Source organism: Protopterus annectens, chromosome 15.part0, assembly GCF_019279795.1.
Source record: "Protopterus annectens isolate FY-2018-M chromosome 15.part0, PAN1.0, whole genome shotgun sequence".
NCBI lineage: Eukaryota > Metazoa > Chordata > Ceratodontiformes > Protopteridae > Protopterus > Protopterus annectens.
In genome coordinates this window covers 38887032-38913906 of record NC_056749.1, presented here as the reverse complement: position 1 = coordinate 38913906, position 26875 = coordinate 38887032, and the positions used below count along the sequence as shown (strand labels likewise).

General features: G+C 40.5%; 1 protein-coding gene across 1 annotated transcript in view; it reads right to left on the bottom strand.

The window, feature by feature from the left end:
- Nucleotides 1-26301, bottom strand: part of LOC122790077 (ES1 protein homolog, mitochondrial-like) — a 121908-nt gene extending 95607 nt beyond the window's left edge. The window contains exons 1-2 of the mRNA XM_044057639.1: nucleotides 26131-26301; nucleotides 1-74 (exon numbers count right to left, since the gene is read on the bottom strand). The exon at nucleotides 1-74 is cut by the window's left edge and continues 49 nt beyond it. Coding sequence (XP_043913574.1) covers nucleotides 1-59 — 59 coding nt within the window. The 5' untranslated portion in view covers nucleotides 60-74; nucleotides 26131-26301. The remainder of the gene's footprint in view (nucleotides 75-26130) is intronic.
- Nucleotides 26302-26875: the final 574 nt, after the last annotated feature.

Sequence of the window (26875 nt, the reverse complement as noted above, 5' to 3'; positions counted from 1 at the left end):
ATTTCAGTACCATCATAGACCCCACAACCAGCAAGGATGACTGCCACAGATTTTACCATGATTCATGGATGGATCTGCAAGTGTTAAACACACAATATGATACAAACATGCATTAGGGACTATATTAAGTAAAAACCTGTTAAACACACATGAAAAGCAAATGTGCATGTAAGGTCTACAGTATTTACAGCTTCTTTTTTAATAAAATGTTTATATTAAGTGTAGTTGAATGGACACTGAAATATTTCAAGTTATTTATTTATTTGCTTTTTGTTTACCAGGAAAGTCCACTGGGTCAGCAGATCCCGTTTTTCAGTGGAGGCCCGAGGAGAAAAGCTCCAAAGTGCAAAATGTAAATACAATACAATTGCAAAGACAATACAATTCAAGAAAAGCTCCACAGTACAAGTTGAGATTACAATAAACTTGCAAAGAAAATACAACTCAATAATGAGGAATAGTATCTCCAAGTGTTGGGATGATCCTGGAGCACAAACATCATTGAAGAATAGTGAGGCGATGCAATCAGGTTTAGGTAACTATATACACAGCGAAGTGTGACTATATACAGTATATATCCATATAGTGAAAAACACACGAAGACAAGCATATCAAGAATTATGGAGCTACATATTGTAGGGGGACTTGGTGCAAGCACACTTCCAGCATGAAGGAGGGTGGTTGAGACGGGAACTTTTGAAAAGCGAGGGGTGTGGAGTTGTCCTGATGGTGACAGGCAAACTATTCCAGTTTTTGGCTATAGAGTAAGAGTAAAGACCTGGCCGGGTGAGAGATTAGGTTTGTGAACTTATAAAAGCTTTTGATCCTCTGATTTAAGGGACCTATTTGGGTTGTAGTAGTTGAACAGGACAGTCTTGGGGTTTGAAGAGTATTTTGTGAGCTGTGGTTAGTTGCAGATAGGAGAGGTAGTTAGGTAGTTGTAGCCAGTTCAGTGATTTTAAGGCAGTGCAGTGATGGGTGGAGTGTTTGGAGTTGGTTGCGAATTTGGAGATTTTATTGTAGCATGCCTTGAGTTTAAGTTTAGAGGAGCTTTAGATGTTAGTACGTAGAGGGGCACCATAGAGGTAGCAGGTACGTAGAGGCTAAGGTTATTTTTGTGGGTGGGGTTACAAAGTGATTGTGCTTATAAAGGATACCACGTTTACAATGCATTCTGCAAAGGTTTCGTTGTATATGAAGGTCGAATTTCATGTGCTTGTTGATAGTGACTCCAATGAGCTTTGTGTGTGTAATAACTTCTAGTAATGATTTGTTAGGAGAGAAGATGGCAAAGTTGGTCTTATTTAAGGGGGTTGTTTTCTTGAGGAGTGACAAGAATGATTTTAAATTTTTAGGGTTTAGGTGAGGTAGTTGTTATGCATCCATGATTCTGTGGAGGAAAAGGCATTTTGAGTTAGTAAGTCAGAAACAGGGTTAGCAGAGCTATCTGTATACTGAATGATGGTTCCTTGAGATAGTGATAAGTTGAAGTTGATTAAGAATATGCTAAATAGGACTGGTCCAAGTATGCAGCCTTGAGGTATGCCGATGGTGGTGTTAAGAAAAGTAGAGATGGCATTTTGCTATCTGACAGCTTGTTGTTTTTCATGTGAATAACTGGAGAACCATTTTAGGGTGGGGGGGGGCAAACTGATTGTAGAGAGCCGGGAGATTAGAAGAGTGTGAGAAACAGTGTTGAAGCTTTGTATAGGTCAAGGAAGAGGGCTGAGACAATTTTACCAGTATCATGGGCTCTGTTTACAATATCCATAAAGGAGAGAAGGTCAGTGGTGGTACTATGTCTAGGTCTGAAGCCATGTGAAGATGATAGTATTTGGTAGTGAAGAAGTTGGGAATTGATGCATTCTTTTAGGATTTTTGGAGATTGGAGAGAGAATAGCAATAGGCCAGAAGTTAGTGATGTCTGTATTATTGCCTCCCTTATGGAGATGGAGGATGGATGCCTTTTTCCAGACTTTGGGAATGTAGGACTCTAGGATGGATCTGTTTATAAGTATGCTTATAGGGTAAGAGATATTATCAGTGGCAATTTTTAGGTACTCTGAGGGTAGATTATCTGAGGCACTGGAGCAGGGTTTAAGTTTTTGTATTAGTCATTTTACAGTTGAGAGTTGAGATTGGGTGGGTTTTATGGTGAAGGATGAAGAGGGGTGAGGGGTATGTTCTTTTGAGAGATGGGTTTGAGTAGGAGAGAAGACCTGGGTAGGAGATCTAAGTGTGGATGTTTGGCTAGTGCATTCTGATAGAAATTTGCTGTGATGTCAGCTATGGAGTTGATAAAGAAGGTATTGAAACCGGTAGGTATTTCTTCAAGATATTTGTCAGGTAGTGAGCAAGGATTGTGTTTTTGTTTCGGTTTTTTTTTTTTTTTTTTTGCCTGGGTTAAGTAGTGAGGTTATGGAAGTCTAGAATTTCTTTGGATTTTGATGGTGGTTGGTTTGAAGTTTTAGGTAATATTCTTTTTTATCTCTGCTGACTAGTTTTTTTACACAATTGCAAAGCTCGTTGAACTTTAGAAGGTCTGGGGTATTTCTGTGTTCCTGCCATAAGTTCCATATTTTGTCTCTGTCATGCATGAGAAGCTAGGTGGATTTGGTAAGCCAAGAGGCATGATTATTTTTATCCTCTGTACATGTAGAGGTGCAAGGCTATTTAAGGTATTCATGAAGGTGGTGTTGAAGTAATCAACAGCATCGTCTAGAGGGAGGGTATTTAATAAATCCCAGTTAATTGCTTTTAGAATATTGTTGAAGTTGATGGTGTTGAATGATGGCAGGTTCCTTGTTTGTTTATACTGATGCTAGCATTGACTGGATGGGGAAGCTCTGTTAATAAAGACTGGGAGATGATCACTGAGGGTGTTTGGGAAGGTACTGGCTGAGGATATTTTCTTGGGGTTAGAGACTAGAATCCAGTCCACGTTGCATCCTTTATTAGTCCCTTTGTTTGGTCTGGTGGCTGAGTCTATGAGCTGGGTGAAGTTGAAGAGATTGTTGTCTGAGGATGGATGACTGGAGTTTAATGCAAGCCAGTTGATATTTACATTGCCTAGTATGATAATCTCATTTTAATGGTGTAAATACAGGTTAGGATATCCTCAAGTACAGGAATGTTGTTTCCGAGGGGGGCATTATACGGAGGGTACTGTATGAAGTTTCTTCTTATAGTTTATATTTAGGAAGGAGATGAGGATTTCTGCATTTGAGAACTGTAATATGGGGGTCAGTAAATAGAATGAGATTGTGGGACTTGGAAAACAGAAGAGCTACACCGCCACCTTTTATGGGGTCTGTCTAACCTTATTGTTTGTAAGCCAGGAGGGAGAAATTCAGTGTCTTTACTGAGGGGTTTTAGCCAGGTCTGAGTGGTTGGTATGATGTCTGGTTGTTGGTGAGTGACCGAAGTGTGAAAGTCTGAGATTTTATTCTTGATAATATGGAGGCTTAGGGTTACAATACAGTGACTTATGGGAATTTCTATTGATGAATGTGAGGGCATGGTTGAGACTGGTAGGTCCTGGGTTGGGGTGTATATCACACCATAGAGTTATAGTGAGGTGGTTAGAGATTTTACATGAATGTCTATGCCTGGGTGAGATTTTGGAGTGATTTGTTTGAAAGTATAAAGTGGGTAAGAGTGGTAGTTTTAACTGGTTTTTAAGTGTTGAAGAAATTGGCTTCACTTTGTGGTGGAGGAGAGGATTTAGTTGATAAAGGCATGGGGAGATGTCTGTATAGTATTTGGGTGGAATAGGTAAGGAGGTTGAAGAGAATGAGGTGGGAGACAGGTTAGTAGACAAGGAGATGAGGTCTAGAGTACAGAGAATTAATAGGGTTAAAAGGAGAGTGAAAAGGAGTAAGAGTAAAATTGAGAGTGTGGTTGGAAAAGGCATGTTGGTTAGCTTTGGAGAGTATTGTGGTTGAGAGGAGAGTTGATAGAGTGGATATTAAGTGTTTGTAGAGAGTATAATCTAATGTGATAGGTTTGAGGTATTTGGGGATGGGATTATATGTTGATGGAGATGAGGAGAGGGTGTGTGGAAGTGGACCTTAAAATTAGAGGGGTTAGTGCAGTGGTGTAGTGGGGTTTAGTGTGAGAGACAGTAGTAAAGGGAGGGATGAGTTATTATTTAATGGCTATGATAGTGCACTGGTTGACTAGGGTAGCGTAACAGGTGGGAGTGGTAAAGGGTTGATTTATATGGCTTAATGGGGTGGGAGTGGACTGATTGATGGGGCTGGGCAGAGATATGGATTGGATGTTGTTAATGATGGGAGGAGTTAGGTAGGTGTAAGTTTAAGGAAAGAGGGGGTGGGTGGAAATGGGGGTAGGGTAGGAGAACAGAGTGGTAAGAACCACAGGAATAGGTGAATAGGCAGTATGAGAATATATGCTGCCTATTTATAATCAGGAACATTTATAGTGTATGCAGGTATGGAGTGGTCTGTGTGAGGGACTAGAATAGCAAAGGGAAAAGAATGTTAAGCAGTAGGAGTGTAGAAAGAGAATAGAGTTAGCAGCTATAAGAGTTTTTAGATAAAAAGGGAAGAAGTGGGTCACTTAGAAATGAAAAAGAGTTTGTAGATAGAGCTAATGGCAGTAATGTGTCTAGCGTGTGTTACCAGCAAGCAGGTAAACTCGCTGTATAGGGGGATGGGGAGCACAGGAGATACTATACAATAAGGGGACGCTAGAAAGGTAAAGCATGCAAGTGCATGAAGGGGGGACCAAGCTCATGACTAAGGAGGTGTGCTCTCCAGGGAAATAAATTTTGTAATAAGAAGTACATACAATGTAGTCTTAAAGCAGTGGAAATGTCAGACATTGGTTACAGCACGTAGCTGCCTTGGAAGTTGTAAGACAGAGTATCTTGGCTTTGTCCACTTATTTTGGGGGAAATAGCCAAAACTAGGAATGGAGGAAAATAAAACAGAGAGAGAAGATTGTGAGAGTAGTGACAGGGAAATAACATACAAACACAACAGAAAGATTGTTGACAACTCTAAAGATAACCATATGCTTTCAAAATAACACTCACATATCACAAAAAATTCCAGCATCACATTAATGCATTCTCAAATGTTAGTGATGATATCCACTCATCATTTGTTACTTAAAAACCTTTTGATGGGAGAGGTGGAAGAGTAATATTCCAGATAGATGCAGGTACCTAACTGGGAACCACGGCAACAAGATTTCTTTGGGATTCTGTCTTTTGCCCAGTTTTACAAAGTGTTTTCCAAAGATGTGACTTGTCCCCAATATTTAATGTCTGCTTTGACAGTCTAAAGAGTTTTTTTATGTCTGTAGTTTTATAGTGCCTAAATCACTATTACAACATTGTTGTGATGTAAATCACAAACCATATTCGACAACATGCATTTCAAAAGAGATTACTATCTCAAATAAAATGTTCTGTAACAAAGTAAAACATCAAAACTGCTTGAATTAGCACACAATATAATTAGTACTTTCCCTTATTTTCATAAAAACAAATCAGAGGGAGCAGTGCTCTTCAGCATGTGGAAAATAAAATGCAGTGAAAATGTCTTGCAGTGTACGAAATGTGTAGCTGAAATGCATTAATTTCTAAACTTGATATAGTGTGCCTTACTTGGGTAACAAATTTGAGAACCTCATGGCACAGTGAAACCAGCTATACAAAATAATAAACTATGCAAATCTACTTTAGTAAAGAAATAGGCATAAGAATAGCTACAGCAGAGGTGGGGACAAGGAATAATGGCATAACAAAATGCCCAAAGTTGAATACCCCAATCTTGTTTTTATCAGCTCTAGATGTAAAATGTGTCATCCACCAATGGGGAGGTCATGCATACTCACTCTCTCTCTCAATGACCATCTATCTCTCTATGTATACATACATATACAGACACACACACACACACACACACACACACACACACACACACACACACACACACACACACACACACACACACACACACAGACAGACACACACACACACACACACACGCACACACACACACGTAACTCCTTGCAGTCTACAGAAATAAGTAAAAATGATAAAACAGCTCCTTCCTAATGATGCCAAAGAGAAAAGCATTGTGGCAAGCACTGCATTTGCCACAGCACCCCCTCCTCACTAAATGCAACTTGAGTCAGATCTATTTATTCACTTTATATAAATTGCACTAAAATTAGGGATTCAAACAGATCCTTTTCATATATGAATCTAATCTACTCTGAAGAAAAGTCCCTTGTTCCACACAGCCTTCTGCTCATGAATTAGTTATTTCTTTCCTCTCCTGTCATTTTATCCCCAATAATGTAGGATTTTTCTTCTTAAAGTACTATGCACAGAACATGTCAGTGTGTTTAGACCTGAAGGGTATACTTTCTAATGCCTCCATCTGCCTTCTGACATTTCCTAATGTCAGACAAGGGCCTGTTCCACCACCAAATACACCCTTTGAGATGTTCCCAATCTCAAACTTCAAACATTACACATACAAAGCCTTTTAAGTTACAGATGGTAGAAAATGTAAAGCCCATTTGGAAACATCTGCACATCTTTTCTAGGAATGTGAAATTTAAGGATGATAAAAGGTGTTCTTATGATTAAACTGACTATATTTAATAAGCTGCTGACCAAAACTGTAGCTGGCTGGGAATAAAGAGGAATGTGTTCCTGAGAAAAAAACTATTTTGGTTCTGAAAGAGATGTTTGTTTCACCAGTGAATAAGTTTTAAAATTTTTTTACTGGGAAAAGTGTACTGAGCACCTGATTGGAGTACCACCACTAAAGGAGATATTGGACCGAATATTGTGCATTGCACATTTATTGATCTAGTTAAATAGTTAACCTGTTTTATATTGCACCCAATAAGTATATATATATATATATATATATATATATATATATATATGTATATATATATATATGGATTCCCTTTACAAGGCTGAATTCCAAAATAACCGAAGACAAATTTTCAGAGATTAAAGTTTCGCTCTTTTCTTCTCAGCAAATTAGTCTTCGGTTATTTTGGAATTCAGCCTTGTGATGTAGATCCATATGTGCATATGGGTCTACTTAGTTTCATTGAAAGCTCATTTCACTGAATATGAACTCACCTTGACCAAATCGCTGAAAGCTCAAATTACTGAAAACTCATTTCACCGAATCACATTTCACTGAAGTGAAGTAGTGGCACTGTGTAGAGTACTGTAAGCCAAGTAAAAGGTATATGCCCTTTTCCCCACTATAGTGCGATCATGGAGTTAGTATATATAGTTAGGGGGTGTTGGGTCACAGCTCCCCTCATTAGGGGGGTGTGGGGGGTGTTGCCCGCTGACTAGTTTGGTTTTATATTATATTTTACCGAAAGCTTCAAAACAATACATTTCAAACCATAGACGCATACTAACAACACCAATGACTAACTCTTTCCAGAAGACAATATATACCCAACCTAAGTGGGGGGCTATGCCCCCAGCACTCTCAATGTGGGGGGTATATAATGTATGTTTTAATAATGAGTACACCACCTTGACCAGAGAACAAAAGATTAAAAACTGAGGTAGCTATGAAGAGAGTGCAAGCTGAGAAAACTAAGGTTTCAAATGTTTTACCAGAAGGGTATCGGGTGTTCATTACAGGTATACTTAAGACTTTTGTAGATTTGTAAGCAGTGCTGTGGATTATTTTTGACTATATGAGTAGGAAAATAGGCATAACTACAAAGGTACAAAACAGTAAATTTCGGGAAGGAGGTCAACAAAAACTGAAACAGTTAAACTTTCTGCTTCGAATAAATAAATATTTAGAAACTCCCTTCTGAATGAAGATTTGGGGATTTCTGTGACATCTGGAGACAGAAAGCCATAAATACTGTAGCAATGCATGCTGGGTGAAAGACATTATGTTGGACATTATGCATTATTTTACTTCAGTATTATGAATATTTGCCATTCTGTTTAATGTTTCTCTTCCAGCAAAGTATGTTAATAGTCTAAATGTTAAAGTTAAAGGGGAGCTAAGTATGTGCACTTGTGTGGATTGTGGGGGGAGCCTTTCCCATCCCAAGTGGATGCATAGTATTATTAATGTCAGATTCGAAGTATGATTATTGTCTGTAGCAGGATAATCAACACGTGGGACAGGATATACAAGTTACGATGCGAGAGCAAGAATAGTAATCCAATTCAAGTAACGAGTTAGCAGAGCTACATTAGTATTTTGTTACAGGTGGAGGGTTAGAAGAGAAATATCGTTTTCAAGAGGGATAAGTTATGTAACATGGAATGTTAACAGATTAATCCAGACAAGACAAGTAAAGACTTTACTTGATATGAAATATCAAAACACTGGATAGTTGCACTAGAAGAGGCAATTAGGGGGACCAGGACGATGGCTCATTCATAAAGGAATAGTGGTTACTGGGACTGGCATCCTGATTTTCTGGCACTAATAAAAGAGAATAGGCCCTACTGATATCAAAACATTGTGCCCTACAAGTGGGGAGTGTTTTGTTGAATGAAAAATTGATGTTATATGAGTTTTAAGGGCTACATACAATCTACTTGCATTATGATTTACAATGTATACTTACCACCAGGAAATGTACAGAAAAAAAATTAAAGACTAAAGGTAATTGACAGCAATTCAAGATATATTGCTCAGTATATTGGAGTTTGGAATGTGATAACAAGTATTCTAGAAGTTGTAACAGGATAAAGTGTCCATGATGTCTCGTGGATGGGAAGATATTTGGGAACATACTTGACCCCTTTTTCAGATATTAAATAAAAACTGACACAGTATATGTATTACTTTTTATAAATTTAAATCAAGGTCATGAATAAAAATGTTACAACTAAGCAAAGATATTTAATTAAAGAAGAAAACTTGCATCTGCTAAGGGTATGTTAACTTCATCTTCTTTAGAAAGGTATTGAAGATTCCCCACGTATCTGCTGAACCGAGATACCTTTTGTACTCAGTGTGACAATTTCATTGAAGGAAATCTAAGGAATACAGAATGTGATATCCAAACTTTGGCTGAGGAATGAAATCACTTCACCCTTCAGCTTTAACAGAAAATTAGATGGCATACTTCTCAGATCAAGGCCAGCAATATATGTTAATAAATACAAAAAAAAATAGCTACAGTGAGGTTTTTGTTAGGAGATGAACTGTTAATAAAAAAATAAAGTAGGCTAAGAAAGAGTTGGAGGAATTATGGGACATGAATACCAGCTACTTTCTTTCAGCAGCAGAGTGAAAAGGAGCTTTCTGATTGGAGGTATGTTTCCTAACCTCTCAGGATCTGCTAAATTCTGCTGTTAATGTCCGTACCATCATTAACTTGTACATGCTAATTCGGCTATACTGTTCTCCATGACCTGAGAAGCATAAAAATGAACAACTGTAATGTTCATGAGACATCCCCACTTTGGGCCAGTAATCAAGGAGTCTGAATCTTCAACACTAACACTAGAGATGGACATTAGCTTGGACTACAAATGGATACACTCAGTATTTCCAGATGCAGACCTCTCGGCATCAAGTATAATTTCTCCTAAGAGTACACAGGGAAGAAACTCAGCACAGGGTCTGGGTTTCTCTGTCTCTCCCCAGGTCCCCAATAAGGCCCTCCACTGGCTCAGCTTCAGAATTACATCCTCAGCTGAGCGCCCAAGCCAAGTCCTCCACCACTCTCTCTGTGAAACCTGTGCTTCATGTCCCTGCCCAAGTAGCTGACACACACACACTCTCTGAGATTTAGCTTTTGCACACACACATACCTGAGTAAGGCTGGCACAGACTACCTGCTCTGCCAACTTTGCCCAACTATAAGGTAGATTCACTGCCACCAGTCAGTTACTATAAGGCTCTTAAAAGGGTATCCAATTATACTGAGTGAAATTAGTATAAATACAAATGGTAATGTTGACCAAACAGCCAGGCTTTCAGGAGTGGCCAGAGTTATCACCAAGTAAATACGTGCAAATACTCTCAAAACTTAAATCATTTTCTAAAAAGTACCAGACACAATGAAAAAGTTTAACTATATTTAAGAATGAATAATAATAAATAATAAAAGAACATGAAAATACTAAATATCACAAGGGCAAATAGCCTAGTACTAATCTATGAACCTATGAACTTATAGTAAACACCATAGTTTCAGTCACAGGAAATACTGAAAATAACATGGCTGGAAAGAGTCACACAATTACAGAAAAAACAGTGCTTAACTATTCTCACTCTATTTTCCTGACTAATTACTGTTCCTACTTACTGAATAAAGCAAGGCAAGATAATGTGGATGAGTGGTCCTTGTTGTCAGATCCAAGAATGAATAGAGAATTCTGAGAACAATCTGCTACTAATATCTAATTATTATTTCTGGCTTACATAATGATATCACACACAACTGATCATCTGACTCTGTTTCCCACACTATCCCCCACTACTAGACGCTGCCAGAGTTTAGCACCTATGTGCTACAATACACACTAGACCTTTAGCTAAGTTTTATTAAAGCATCTGGAAGCCATAAAACAATAAACCATTCCACTCTTTCTACAGGAGATACAACCTATTCTCTAGGACAGACATTATATCTTCATTCAAAACTGTGGGATGACACCTTTATGGCTTAACCTATAACGTAATTTAATTTCAAGAATATTTTTTCAACGTCAGATAGATTAACCTCTTCTCAAGAATATTTTTTTCAAAGTCAGGTGGATTAACCACTTCTCTCCCAGTATATGTTTTTACAATGTATATATTTAAACAGTTACAATAATTTATTTATTTAATTTAACATTTGTTGACAAGGCTAGTCTAACTGGATACATATCCTTTTTCAGTAGAGGCCCGGGGAGAAAAGCTCCAAACAGTTAAAAAGACATATATATATGTATATCTAATATACAACAACATACATGTAATATTGAACAGACGATTTCAGATAATATTGGTCACGTCACTGTTAGCACATTCTTTCAGTTCATTTCTATTTACAGAGCGAGTCAAAGTGTTTTTAAGATAGCATCTGGTTAAAAACTCTTCAAGAAAATAATCACTATATCTTGCTTACTTAGCTTACATTCTAACTTCTTCAGAAATAAGTAACAAGGAGTGAGAGGTAGAACGGAAGAGGAAAAAAAGAGAGAAACCATAGCAACTGCAGTAAAGGTCAATCAGGGTTACAACAACGACAAGGCCAGTGTGTTCTAAGAAAGCACAGCAACGGCAGTAAAGGCCAGACAGGGTTACAACAACGACAAGGCCAGTGTGTTCTAGGAAAGCATAGCAACTGCAGTAAAGGTCAGTCAGGGTTACAACAAGGACAAGGCCAGTGTGTTCTAAGAAAGCATAGCAACTGCAGTAAAGGTTAGTCAGGGTTACAACAAGGACAAGGCCAGTGTGTTCTAAGAAAGCATAGCAACTGCAGTAAAGGTCAGTCAGGGTTACAACAAGGACAAGGCCAGTGTGTTCTAAGAAAGCATAGCAACTGCAGTAAAGGTCAGTCAGGGTTACAACAAGGACAAGGCCAGTGTGTTCTAAGAAAGCATAGCAACTGCAGTAAAGGTCAGTCAGGGTTACAACAAGGACAAGGCCAGTGTGTTCTAAGAAAGCATAGCAACTGCAGTAAAGGTCAGTCAGGGTTACAACAAGGACAAGGCCAGTGTGTTCTAAGAAAGCATAGCAAGTGCAGTAAAGGTTAGTCAGGGTTACAACAAGGACGAGGCCAGTGTGTTCTAAGAAAACATAGCAACTGCAGTAAAGGTCAGTCAGGGTTACAACAAGGACAAGGCCAGTGTGTTCTAAGAAAGCATAGCAACTGCAGTAAAGGTTAGTCAGGGTTACAACAAGGACAAGGCCAGTGTGTTCTAAGAAAGCATAGCAACTGCCGTACAGGTCAGTCAGGGTTACAACAAGGACAAGGCCAGTGTGTTCTAAGAAAGCATAGCAACTGCAGTAAATGTCAGTCAGGGTTACAACAAGGACAAGGCCAGTGTGTTCTAAGAAAGCATAGCAACTGCAGTAAAGGTTAGTCAGGGTTACAACAAGGACAAGGCCAGTGTGTTCTAAGAAAGCATAGTAACTGCCGTACAGGTCAGTCAGGGTAACAACAAGGACAAGGCCAGTGTGTTCTAAGAAAGCATAGCAACTGCAGTAAAGGTTAGTCAGGGTTACAACAGGGACAAGGCCAGTGTGTTCTAAGAAAGCATAGCAACTGCAGTAAAGGTTAGTCAGGGTTACAACAAGGACAAGGCCAGTGTGTTCTAAGAAGGCATAGCAACTGCAGTAAAGGTTAGTCAGGGGTACAACAAGGACAAGGCCAGTGTGTTCTAAGAAAGCATAGCAGCTGCAGTAAAGGTCAGTCAGGGTTACAACAACGACAAGGCCAGTGTGTTCTAAGAAAGCATAGCAACTGCAGTAAAGGTCAGTCAGGGTAACAACAAGGACAAGGCCAGTGTGTTCTAAGAAAGCATAGCAACTGCAGTAAAGGTCAGTCAGGGTTACAACAAGGACAAGGCCAGTGTGTTCTAAGAAAGCATAGCAACTGCAGTAAAGGTTAGTCAGGGTTACAACAAGGACAAGGCCAGTGTGTTCTAAGAAACCATAGCAACTGCAGTAAAGGTCAGTCAGGGTTACAACAAGGACAAGGCCAGTGTGTTCTAAGAAAGCATAGCAACTGCAGTAAAGGTTAGTCAGGGTTACAACAAGGACAAGGCCAGTGTGTTCTAAGAAACCATAGCAACTGCAGTAAAAGTCAGTCAGGGTTACAACAAGGACAAGGCCACTGTGTTCTAAGAAAGCATAGCAACTGCATTAAAGGTTAGTCAGGGTTACAACAAGGACAAGGCCAGTGTGTTCTAAGAAAGCATAGCAACTGCAGTAAAGGTTAGTCAGGGTTACAATAAGGACAAGGCCAGTGTGTTCTAAGAAAGCATAGCAACTGCAGTAAATGTCAGTCAGGGTTACAACAAGGACAAGGCCAGTGTGTTCTAAGAAAGCATAGCAACTGCAGTAAAGGTTAGTCAGGGTTACAACCACGACAAGACCAGTGTGTTCTAAGAAAGCATAGCAACTGCAGTACAGGTCAGTCAGGGTTACAACAAGGACAAGGCCAGTGTGTTCTAAGAAAGCATAGCAACTGCAGTAAATGTCAGTCAGGGTTACAACAAGGACAAGGCCAGTGTGTTCTAAGAAAGCATAGCAACTGCAGTAAAGGTTAGTCAGGGTTACAACAAGGACAAGGCCAGTGTGTTCTAAGAAAGCATAGCAACTGCAGTAAAGGTTAGTCAGGGTTAGAAGAACGACAAGGCCAGTGTGTTCTAAGAAAGCATAGCAACTGCAGTAAAGGTTAGTCAGGGTTACAACAAGGACAAGGCCAGTGTGTTCTAAGAAAGCATAGCAACTGCAGTAAAGGTTAGTCAGGGTTACAACAAGGACAAGGCCAGTGTGTTCTAAGAAAGCATAGCAATTGCAGTAAAGGTCAGTCAGGGTTACAACAAGGACAAGGCCAGTGTGTTCAAAGAAAGCATAGCAACTGCAGTAAAGGTCAGTCAGGGTTACAACAAGGACAAGACCAGTGTGTTCTAAGAAAGCATATCAACTGCAGTAAAGGTTAGTCAGTGTTACAAGAAGGACAAGACCAGTGTGTTCTAAGAAAGCATATCAACTGCAGTAAAGGTTAGTCATGGTTACAACAAGGACAAGGCCAGTGTGTTCTAAGAAAGCATAGCAACTGCAGTAAAGGTTAGTCAGGGTTACAATAACGACAAGACCAGTGTGTTCTAAGAAACCATAGCAACTGCAGTAAAGGTCAGTCAGGGTTACAACAAGGACAAGGCCAGTGTGTTCTAAGAAAGCACAGCAACTGCAGTAAAGGTCAGTCAGGGTTACAACAAGGACAAGGCCAGTGTGTTCTAAGAAAGCACAGCAACTGCAGTAAAGGTCAGTCAGGGTTACAACAAGGACAAGGCCAGTGTGTTCTAAGAAAGCATAGCAACTGCAGTAAAGGTCAGTCAGGGTTACAACAAGGACAAGGCCAGTGTGCTCTAAGAAAGCATAGCAACTGCAGTAAAGGTCAGTCAGGGTTACAACAAGGACAAGGCCAGTGTGTTCAAAGAAAGCATAGCAACTGCAGTAAAGGTCAGTCAGGGTTACAATAAGGAAAGGCCAGTGTGTTCTAAGAAAGCATAGCAACTGCAGTAAAGGTTAGTCAGCGTTACAACAAGGACAAGGCCAGTGTGTTCCAAGAAAGCATTGCAACTGCAGTAAAGGTTAGTCAGGGTTACAACAAGGACAAGGTCAGTGTGTTCTAAGAAAGCATAGCAACTGCAGTAAAGGTTAGTCAGGGATAGAAGAACGACAAGGCCAGTGTGTTCTAAGAAAGCATAGCAACTGCAGTAAAGGTTAGTCAGGGATACAACAACGACAAGGCCAGTGTGTTCTAAGAAAGCATAGCAACTGCAGTAAAGGTTAGTCAGGGTTACAGCAACGACAAGGCCAGTGTGTTCTAAGAAAGCATAGCAACTGCAGTAAAGGTCAGTCAGGGTTACAACAAGGACATGGCCAGTGTGTTCTAAGAAAGCACAGCAACGGCAGTAAAGGTTAGTCAGGGTTACAACAAGGACAAGGCCAGTGTGTTCTAAGAAACCATAGCAACTGCAGTAAAGGTCAGTCAGGATTACAACAAGGACAAGGCCAGTGTGTTCTAAGAAAGCATAGCAACTGCAGTAAAGGTTAGTCAGGGTTACAACAACGACAAGACCAGTGTGTTCTAAGAAAGCATAGCAACTGCAGTAAAGGTTAGTCAGGGTTACAACAAGGACAAGGCCAATGTGTTCTAAGAAAGCATAGCAACTGCAGTAAAGGTCAGTCAGGGTTACAACAAGGACAAGGCCAGAGTGTTCTAAGAAAGCATAGCAACTGCAGTAAAGGTTAGTCAGGGTTACAACAAGGACAAGGCCAGTGTGCTCTAAGAAAGCATAGCAACTGCAGTAAAGGTTAGTCAGGGTTACAACAACGACAAGGCCAGTGTGCTCTAAGAAAGCATAGCAACTGCAGTAAAGGTTAGTCAGGGTTACAACAAGGACAAGGCCAGTGTGCTCTAAGAAAGCATAGCAACTGCAGTAAAGGTTAGTCAGGGTTACAACAAGGACAAGGCCAGTATTTTTCTAAGAAAGCATAGCAACTGCAGTAAAGGTTAGTCAGGGTTACAACAAAGACAAGGCCAGTGTGTTCTAAGAAAGCATAGCAACTGCAGTAAAGGTCAGTCAGGGTTACAACAGGGACAAGGCCAGAGTGTTCTAAGAAAGCATAGCAACTGCAGTAAAGGTCAGTCAGGGTTACAACAAGGACAAGGCCAGTGTGTTCTAAGAAAGCATAGCAACTGCAGTAAAGGTTAGTCAGGGTTACAACAACGACAAGGCCAGTGTGTTCTAGGAAAGCATAGCAACTGCAGTAAAGGTTAGTCATGGTTACAACAACGACAAGGCCGGTGTGTTCTAAGAAAGCATAGCAGTTACAGTAAAGGTCAGTCAGGGTTACAACAAGGACAAGGCCAGAGTGTTCTAAGAAAGCATAGCAACTGCAGTAAAGGTCAGTCAGGGTTACAACAAGGACAAGGCCAGTGTGTTCTAAGAAAGCATAGCAACTGTAGTAAAGGTTAGTCAGAGTTACAACAACGACAAGACCAGTGTGTTCTAAGAAAGCATAGCAACTGCAGTAAAGGTTAGTCAGGGTTACAACAAGGACAAGGCCAGTGTGTTCTAAAAAACCATAGCAACGGCAGTAAAGGTCAGTCAGGGTTACAACAAGGACAAGGCCAGTGTGTTCTAAGAAAGCATAGCAACTGCAGTAAAGGTTAGTCAGGGTTACAACAAGGACAAGGCCAGTGTGTTCTAAGAAAGCATAGCAACTGCAGTAAAGGTTAGTCAGGGTTACAACAAGGACAAGGCCAGTGTGTTCTAAGAAAGCATAGCAACTGCAGTAAAGGTTAGTCAGGGTTACAACAACGACAAGACCAGTGTGTTCAAAGAAAGCATAGCAACTGCAGTAAAGGTTAGTCAGGGTTACAACAAGGACAAGGCCAGTGTGTTCTAAGAAAGCATAGCAACTGCAGTAAAGGTGAGTCAGGGTTACAACAAGGACAAGGCCAGTGTGTTCTAAGAAACCTTAGCAACTGCAGTAAAGGTCAGTCAGGGTTACAACAAGGACAAGGCCAGTGTGTTCTAAGAAAGCATAGCAACTGCAGTAAAGGTCAGTCAGGGTTACAACAAGGACAAGACCAGTGTGTTCTAAGAAAGCATAGCAACTGCAGTAAAGGTTAGTCAGGGTTACAACAAGGACAAGGCCAGTGTGTTCTAAGAAAGCATAGCAACTACAGTAAAGGTTAGTCATGGTTACAACAACGACAAGGCCACTGCGTTCTAAGAAAGCATAGCAACTGCAGTAAAGATTAGTCGGGGTTACAACAAGGACAAGGCCATTGTGTTCTAAGAAAGCATAGCAACTGCAGTAACGGTCAGTCAGGGTTACAACAAGGACAAGGACAGTGTGTTCTAAGAAACCATAGCAACTGCAGTAAAGGTCAGTCAGGGTTACAACAAGGACAAGGCCAGTGTGTTCTAAGAAAGCATAGCAACTGCAGTAAAGGTCAGTCAGGGTTGCAACAAGGATAAGGCCAGTGTGTTCTAAGAAAGCATAGCAACTGCAGTAAAGGTCAATCAGGGTTACAACAAGGACAAGGCCAGTGTGTTCTAAGAAAGCATAGCAACTGCAGTAAAGGTTAGTCAGGGTTACAACAAGGACAAGGCCAGTGTGTTCTAAAAAACCATAGCAACGGCAGTAAAGGTCAGTCAGGGTTACAACAAGGACAAGGCCAGTTTGTTCTATGAAAGCATAGCAACTGCAGTAAAGGTCAGTCAGGGTTACAACAAGGACAAGGCCAGTGAGTTCTAAGAAAGCATAGCAACTGCATTAAAGGTTAGTCAGGGTTACTACAACGACAAGGCCAGTGTGTTCTAAGAAAGCATAGCAACTGCAGTAAAGGTTAGTCAGGGTTACAACAAGGACAAGGCCAGTGTGTTGTAAGAAACCATAGCAACTGCAGTAAAGGTCAGTCAGAGTTACAACAAGGACAAGGCCAGTGTGTTCTAAGAAAGCATAGCAACTGCAGTAAAGGTTAGTCAGGGTTACAACAACGACAAGGCCACTGCGTTCTAAGAAAGCATAGCAACTGCAGTAAAGGTTAGTCAGGGTTACAACAAGGACAAGGCCAGTGTGTTCTAAGAAAGCATAGCAACTGCAGTAAAGGTTAGTCAGGGTTACAACAACGACAAGGCCAGTGTGTTCTAAGAAAGCATAGCAACTGCAGTAAAGGTCAGTCAGGGTTACAACAAGGACAAGGCCAGTGTGTTCTAAGAAAGCATAGCAACTGCAGTAAAGGTTAGTCGGGGTTACAACAAGGACAAGGCCAGTGTGTTCTAAGAAAGCATAACAACTGCAGTAAAGGTCAGTCAGGGTTACAACAAGTACAAGGCCAGTGTGTTCTAAGAAAGCATAGCAACTGCAGTAAAGGTCAGTCAGGGTTACAACAAGGACAAGGCCTGTGTGTTCTAAGAAAGCATAGCAACTGCAGTAAAGGTTAGTCGGGGTTACAACAAGGACAAGGCCAGTGTGTTCTAAGAAAGCATAACAACTGCAGTAAAGGTTAGTCATGGTTACAACAAGGACGAGGCCAGTGTGTTCTAAGAAAGCATAGCAACTGCAGTAAAGGTCAGTCAGGGTTACAACAAGGACAAGGCCAGTGTGTTCTAAGAAAGCATAGCAACTGAAGTCAAGGTTAGTCAGGGTTACAACAACGACAAGGCCACTGCGTTCTAAGAAAGCATAGCAACTGCAGTAAAGGTTAGTCAGGGTTGCAACATGGAGAAGGCCAGTGTGTTCTAAGAAAGCATAGCAACTGCAGTAAAGGTCAGTCAGGGTTACAACAAGGACAAGGACAGTGTGTTCTAAGAAGGCATAGCAACTGCAGTAAAGGCCAGTCAGGGTTACAATAAGGACAAGGCCAGTCTGTTCTAAGAAACCATAGCAACTGCAGTAAGGGTCAGTCAGGGTTACAACAAGGACAAGGCCAGTGTGTTCTAAGAAAGCATAGCAACTGCAGTAAAGGTCAGTCAGTGTTACAACAAGGACAAGGCCAGTGTGTTCTAAGAAAGCATAGCAACTGCAGTAAAGGGCCGTCAGGGTTACAACAAGGACAAGGCCAGTGTGTTCTAAGAAGGCATAGCAACTGCAGTAAAGGTCAGTCAGGGTTACAACAAGGACAAGGCCAGTGTGTTCTAGGAAAGCATAGCAACTGCAGTAAAGGTTAGTCAGGGTTACAACAACGACAAGGCCAGTGTGTTCTAAGAAAGCATAGCAACTGCAGTAAATGTTAGTTAGGGTTACAACAACGACAAGGCCAGTGTGTTCTAAGAAAGCATAGCAACTGCATTAAAGGTTAGTCTGGGTTACAACAACGACAAGGCCAGTGTGTTCTAAGAAAGCATAGCAACTGCAGTAAAGGTTAGTCAGGGTTACAACAACGACAAGGCCAGTGTGTTCTAACAAACCATAGCAACTGCAGTAATGGTTAGTCAGGGTAACAACAAGGACAAGGCCAGTGTGTTCTAAGAAAGCATAGCAACTGCAGTAAAGTTTAGTCAGGGTTACAACAAGGACCAGGCCAGTGTGTTCTAAGAAAGCATAGCAACTGCAGTAAAGGTCAGTCAGGGTTACAACAAGGACAAGGACAGTGTGTTCTAAGAAGGCATAGCAACTGCAGTAAAGGTCAGTCAGGGTTACAACAAGGACAAGGACAGTGTGTTCTAAGAAACCATAGCAACTGCAGTAAAGGTCAGTCAGGGTTACAACAAGGACAAGGCCAGTGTGTTCTAAGAAAGCATAGCAACTGCAGTAAAGGTTAGTCAGGGTTACAACAAGGACAAGGCCAGTGTGTTCTAGGAAAGCATAGCAACTGCAGTAAAGGTGAGTCAGGAGTACAACAAGGACAAGGCCAGTGTGTTCTAAGAAAGCATAGCAGTTACAGTAAAGGTTCGTCAGGGTTACAACAAGGACAAGGCCAGTGTGTTCTAAGAAACCATAGCAACTGCAGTAAAGGTTAGTCTGGGTTACAACAACGACAAGGCCAGTGTGTTCTAAGAAAGCATAGCAACTGCAGTAAAGGTTAGTCAGGGTTACAACAACGACAAGGCCAGTGTGTTCTAAGAAAGCATAGCAACTGCAGTAAAGGTTAGTCAGGGTTACAACAAGGACAAGGCCAGTGTGTTCTAAGAAACCATAGCAACTGCAGTAAAGGTTCGTCAGGGTTACAACAAGGACAAGGCCAGTGTGTTCTAAGAAAGCATAGCAACTGCAGTAAAGGTTAGTCTGGGTTACAACAACGACAAGGCCAGTGTGTTCTAAGAAACCATAGCAACTGCAGTAAAGGTTTCTTCAGGGTAACAACAAGGACAAGGCCAGTGTGTTCTAAGAAAGCATAGCTACTGCAGTAAAGGTTAGTCAGGGTTACAACAAGGACAAGGCCAGTGTGTTCTAAGAAACCATAGCAACTGCAGTAAAGGTTAGTCAGGGTTACAACAACGACAAGACCAGTGTGTTCTAAGAAAGCATAGCAACTGCAGTAAAGGTTAGTCAGGGTTACAACAACGACAAGGCCAGTGTGTTCTAAGAAAGCATAGCAACTGCAGTAAAGGTTAGTCAGGGTTACAACAACGACAAGGCCAGTGTGTTCTAAGAAAGCATAGCAACTGCAGTAAAGGTCAGTCAGGGTTACAACAAGGACAAGGACAGTGTGTTCTAAGAAACCATAGCAACTGCAGTAAAGGTCAGTCAGGGTTACAACAAGGACAAGACCAGTGTGTTCTAAGAAACCATAGCAACTGCAGTAAAGGTTAGTCAGGGTTACAACAAGGACAAGGCCAGTGTGTTCTAAGAAAGCATAGCAACTGCAGTAAAGGTCAGTCAGGGTTACAACAAGGACAAGGACAGTGTGTTCTAAGAAGGCATAGCAACTGTAGTAAAGGTCAGTCAGGGGTACAACAAGGACAAGGACAGTGTGTTCTAAGAAACCATAGCAACTGCAGTAAAGGTCAGTCAGGGTTACAACAAGGACAAGGCCAGTGTGTTCTAAGAAAGCATAGCAACTGCAGTAAAGGTTAGTCAGGGTTACAACAAGGACCAGGCAAGTGTGTTCTAGGAAAGCATAGCAACTGCAGTAAAGGTTAGTCAGGGTTACAACAAAGACAAGGCCAGTGTGTTCTAAGAAAGCATAGCAGTTACAGTAAAGGTTCGTCAGGGTTACAACAAGGACAAGGCCAGTGTGTTCTAAGAAACCATAGCAACTGCAGTAAAGGTCAGTCAGGGTTACAACAAGGACAAGACCAGTGTGTTCTAAGAAAGCATAGCAGTTACAGTAAAGGTTCGTCAGGGTTACAACAAGGACAAGGCCAGTGTGTTCTAAGAAACCGTAGCAACTGCAGTAAAGGTCAGTCAGGGTTACAACAAGGACAAGACCAGTGTGTTCTAAGAAAGCATAGCAACTGCAGTAAAGGTTAGTCAGGGATACAACAAGGACAAGGCCAGTGTGTTCTAAGAAAGCATAGCAACTGCAGTAAAGGTTAGTCAGAGTTACAACAACGACAAGACCAGTGTGTTCTAAGAAAGCATAGCAACTGCAGTAAAGGTCAGTCAGGGTTACAACAAGGACAGGGCCAGTGTGTTCTAAGAAAGCATAGCAACTGCAGTAAAGGTTAGTCAGGGATACAACAAGGACAAGGCCAGTGTGTTCTAAGAAAGCATAGCAACTGCAGTAAAGGTTAGTCAGGGTTACAACAAGGACAAGGCCAGTGTGTTCTAAGAAAGCATAGCAACTGCAGTAAAGGTCAGTCAGGGTTACAACAAGGACAAGACCAGTGTGTTCTAAGAAAGCATAGCAACTGCAGTAAAGGTTAGTCAGGGATACAACAAGGACAAGGCCAGTGTGTTCTAAGAAAGCATAGCAACTGCAGTAAAGGTTAGTCAGGGTTACAACAAGGACAAGGCCAGTGTGTTCTAAGAAAGCATAGCAACTGCAGTAAAGGTTAGTCAGGGTTACGACAATGACAAGGCCAGTGTGTTCTAAGAAAGCATAGGAACTGCAGTAAAGGTCAGTCAGGGTTACAACAAGGACAAGACCAGTGTGTTCTAAGAAAGCATAGCAACTGCAGTAACGGTCAGTCAGGGTTACAACAATGACAAGGCCAGTATGTTCTAAGAAAGCATAGCAACTGCAGTAAAGGTTAGTCAGGGTTACAACAATGACAAGGCCAGTATGTTCTAAGAAAGCATAGCAACTGCAGTAAAGGTGAGTCAGGGTTACAACAACGACAAGGCCAGTGTGTTCTAAGATAGATTTTGAGCTTTTGTTTGAAGACAGTTAGGGAGGAAAGTGATGTTACATCACTAGGAAGAAGGTCCCAGTGTCTCCCGGCTGTATTTGAAGAGAGAGTCACCAGCCAGGTTTTTGGATTTGCTTCTACTAACTAGTAGTTTATTAATGGAGCGTAAGGTGTTCAGGTTTTTGTAGGGAGTGACAAGGGAAGATCGTGTTGTAGTATTATAAGGCTGGTACAGGGTCTTATGGACAATTGTAAGTTGGTTAAACATAAGCTGATTCTGGAGTTCCAGCCAACCTAGTTGTTGTACATTCTGACAGTGATGGGTGGAGAAGGGTTTTCCAGTGGCAAATCTGGCAATGTTGTTGTAGGTTTTGCCAAGTTTTAGAATATTATTCTTTGACAGGTTAGTATAGGTAGGAGAAGCATAGAGAAGTGTAGATATTAGGTGGGAGTGTGCAATAGTGGATCTGACGGGTGGATTAAGAAAAGGTCTAATCCTGTAGAGGGAACACATTGTTTTGTTGACTGTTTTTACTGTATTGTTTATTTGTGCATCAAAAGTGAGGTGGTTGTCAATAGTAACGCCTAAGAGTTTGGTAGTTAAGTCAGGTGTTATGATTGTGCCATTGTTAGATGTACGTGTGAAATTTATTTGTGTGGACTTGTGGGTAGGAGTGAAAAGTAGGAGCTTTGTTTTTTTTTGGATTCACAAGGCGGCATCATTGCAGAAACCATGTTTCTACTTTGCTAAATACTGTTTGTGTTTTTAATTGCAGTTCAGATGAGAAATTTACTGAGCATATTATTGTCGAGTCATCTGCATATTGTATACAGGTAGCCTGAGGGATTGCTAATTGTAAATCACTGATGGAAATTGAGAAAAGGAGAGGGCCTAAAATAGAGCCCTGAGGTACACCTAGTGTGACAGGCAGTTGGGAAGATAGGTGACTCTCCCACAGCACTGCTTGCTGCCTATTGTGGAGGTAAGAACTGGACCATTTTATAGCTTGAGTGTCAAGAGAGAGATATTTGAAAATATTTAGGAGCAACTGGTGATTAACCATATCAACAGCTTTTGAAAGATCGATAAAGAGATCAGAGGTAAGAATGTTGCTGTTTTTATTTTTGTCGATGGTTTTAGAGAAGGATAGGAGGGCGGTTGTAGTACTGTGGAATGGCTTAAAGCCATGTTGGAACTCAGCAAGCAGGTTATTTTTAGTTAGATGGTTGAGAAGTTGATTATGCATGCATTTTTCCATAATTTTTGCTAAGGTGGAAAGTAGGGCTATAGGTCGATAGTTAGTGTTCATTAGAGCTCCCACCTTTGTGTAGGGGGACAATGTATGAGATTTTCCAGATTACTGGTATTGTTCCCTCACTAATGGTTCTGTTGATAAGGATGGCTATTGGATAGGCTATTGCTTTAGCTGCTTTCTGCAGGTATTCTGCAGGTAGTTGGTCAGCTGATGGAGTGCAAGGTTTTAGTTTAAGTAAGAGTTTGCAAATGTAGTGTGTTGGGATGGGTTGCATTTGAAATGTAGGGGGAGAGCTAGTATAGGAGGTAGGAAGGGTAGAGCTATCAGGAGATAGTTGGTTTGCTAGAGATTGAATGGCTTCTTTAAAGAAGGTGTCAAAGGCATTTGCAGCTTGCTTGGGGTTTTCCTGTGTACTACCTAGTGGGGTTGGTGTTGTGGTTTGACCTGGGTGAAGCAATCTATTGATGCTTGTCCAGAACTTTTGTGGATTATTCTGGTGTTTTTGTTGCATTTCTGTATAAAAATGTTTTTTATTGGAGATTAAAGGTTTTTTTGTGACATTTCTGAGTTGTCTAAATGTCAGATGATCTGAGTCATTTTTGGTAGTTCTCCATGTGTTCCAGGCTTTTTTTCTGAGTAACATTTTCTGTCTGGTGCTTGTGTAGAGCCAAGGGGCTGGCTTAGACCTAATTCTTAGAGTTCATTTTGGAGCATGCTGGTCAAGGATGGTTAAGAATTTAGTGTTAAAGTATTCAACAGCCTCTTCAAGTGGGAGGCTTTTTAAGGGGGACCAATTGCATGCACCTAGTTCATTTTGGAATAGTTCAGGATTGAAGTGTTTATTGGACCTTATTGTTTTATATGTGGTTTTATGGGGAAAATGGGTTTTTTGCCTGATTAAGTAGGTTAATGAGTGGTCACTGATATTATCTGGGAGAAGTCCTACCTTATAAGTAAGGTGTTTTTATTTATAAGAATCCAATCTACGATACTTTCCTTTTTACTTGGTTTGTTAATTCTAGTTGGGGAGGATATTAGTTGAGAGAAACCCTGGAGGTTGATGAGAGAAGTAGGATTTTCATTACTGATGCACTTCCAGTCAATATAGAAATCTCCTAGTATTACCGTTTCTAGTGGGAAGTGTGGTGATATGGAGCTGAGGATATCCTCGAGTATACTGATATTATTCCCAGGGGGTAAGTAGATACATATGATATAAATGGATTTAGCAGAATTTAGCTGAAATTTGGAAGCAAGGATTTCAGCATTGCTCTCAGGGGGTGCATGCACATTGCATGCACATTTCTTTTCTGTCCAGCAGGAAATACTTTTGATACATTTTCAGCACAAGTATCTGTACAAATAAGTTTGATATACAAATGCCATATCATTATTTACAAAATTTCAGCTAGCTGTGCTGGTATATGTTACAATTCCTCTACCCCACTTCTCCAGCCATGGCTGGCAGTAACTCCTATCACAGTTCAGGTAACTAGGAATGCCAGCTTTGGAAAAGAAAAAAATAAAATCAGAGCCATGCCCTTCACTCTGTCCCTTGCTCTCCACCGAAGCCATGCCCTTCAATCTGTTTCTCCCTGGGATAAGTGCATGCACACTGCTTATCAGACTTTGCATGTTAACAACAGTCCTAAAAAAAAAACAGTATATGGCATGCTTAATGAAGCAGACAAGCAGACAAATTAGCCGTCTGCCTGCACTAAAGGTTAATTTATTGGATTCTTAGTGTTACAGCAGTATGCATAACTGCAGAAACTTTTACAGTAGATATAAGTACGGAGCTGTAAAAAAAGCCATCTAAAGTAATACGGACACGGAGAATAAAAAATATTTGGACATGGTTCCCCACACTGTGTACCTTACAACCTTCTTGAATGCAGTTTTTCTATTTATACCTCAATTGTTATGGAACCACAAATGCATAACCATTGTATTTTTTTGCTTCAGAGGACAACAACTGCAACTGGAGGGCAGATCTATTAATTTATTTTTACAAAACGAAGGCACAGATGTTTTAGACTTTGTGAAGTTTTATAGAGATGCAACATGAAAAAGATTATTTAGGTCTTACTGTCTTCTAATGATTGGCTTTCATGCCTCAAAGGAAACAAAAGAATATTCTGACAAAAGAACTTGAATGCAGCTGGTAATTTCAAGAAAAACAGTACTCAGTTTGGGAAATGTACCTCAGAAATATTCAGAATGATGCAGTCCACAAAAGTGGATTACTTGACAGACACACAAGATTTCATGAATATAAAGAAAACAGGTTCATGTAGGTGGCACTCCCAGAACTTATACAACGAGATTTACTGCTTTACCTGGGTACTGCTTCTGCTGTACATGGGGTCCTAAACTGTGTGGAGCTGTCCTCCCTCCCCTACCTGCAATATCTTTGCTTGATATTCAAGAGAATAGTGGGGGAATTCAATGCATTTTATCACAAGTCAAGCAGTTACCATAAATTCCAAATCTATGAAGATTATAAATGTGCAAGTACTGTCTTTTCTTCTCTGCCATTTCTCCCACATGTGCACTGGGGTAAGCATATACATATATTTGTAATTGTTTAGTAGACACTGCTGTACTGTGATCTGTACAATATTTTCAGTAGAATTAGTGGTTATAAAAGAAAAGACTTCATGGCCGAGGGCTAGTTAAATAATTTCTTGGTCGTAGCAGATAACAAGTGGTTTAAGTCATATTCCAAGTGATCCCAAAAGTTCACGTTAATACATAACTCTACTAAATGCTGAGGAAGTTGTTGTATTAAAGCAATATTATAATTTGTGTTACCAGGAAGTAATTTAATCTGCAACTTGATCTTACAGCCCTGTATCTTGTCAAAAATGAAAGGTCTTCATCTAGAAAATATTAGATAGGTTCTCATTTTCAACTTCATATTTTAATGATCACTGTTTTTGAGCAAAACTAATTATGCAAGTGTCTAATATGCATGGTAACGAAGCATGCGGAAAATGTCAGGAAGACATGCAAATCTGGTTTCTTGTTACAAAAAAGAATCATGTTTTTAATTACTGAAAGACCTTAAAGCAGTATAGCATATATTTTGTTATGTCAAAATATTGTAGTCACAAGTACAAGATAAAATCTTCAGTGAACATATGCTGTCTGCCTATTTCACAACCTACATTGTCAGTCACTGTTTAATTTCACTGTTTTATAGCGACAAAGTAATATGTTAGAATTAAAAGCTGTGACGGGTGCACCTCTCAGGCACCCTGTGTTTGCATTCTATTGAGAAATGTTAATGATTGCATATCTGAACTAAGTGTGATTCACCAACAAACTGATTGTTAATAACAACACTGTTAGAGACCTAGAGCAAACAATTAACTTTCTTAGGGTTGTACTCACCAGGAACAGAAAGTGTAATGGTAGTTCAGGCAGAGGAATTACACTGGAAACCACCAAATCTGAGACAAGAGAAAAAAGAGCAACAATGCATCGGTCTGGTAAACGGATGTATATGCCCTGGAGTCATTCCCTCCCTCCTTTTATTCTTCACTTCGTCTAACAACCTGATGATGCCTCCAGTCACTGGGTCATAACACATCTCTGCTGGGATGGGCTTGGAAGTGTTCCAGTTTCTTTGTAGGGGCAGGATGTATCAGGAAATGAAACTTATTTAATTAATGCTGCAGTTACACGGGGACTTTCCAGGAGCTGAGTGGCATGGAAAGAATTCAGTGTTATCAGCACTACTCAGGTAAACAATATTTTTCTTCCTTATTGTGCAATCCAAATCACCTTTAGTGCATCATCTAGTCTGCACGCCTGCCCTACTGTTTCCCATGATTTTATCAAGATTTTAAGATAAATAATAATAAAAGTGTATTTCCACCTGCTATTAGAATCCTGGTAACAAGACAGCCTGAGACTCAGTGCCGTTTTCCTGCTATTTGAGAACCTGTGAGTGATTTTATTCAGACATTTTCAGTTAATTATTTATGTGAAACAAACCTGATCCGAAGAAAAAGAACCAGTAGTGCTAGAAACTGCTTTTAAATTTATACGGTCTTAAACTAGCTCTGCGATGCCAGAGAGGTTGCTCAGCTTTGCCACTGTTCTCCCTGATTGGACTAGCTGATTGGGGCCAGAG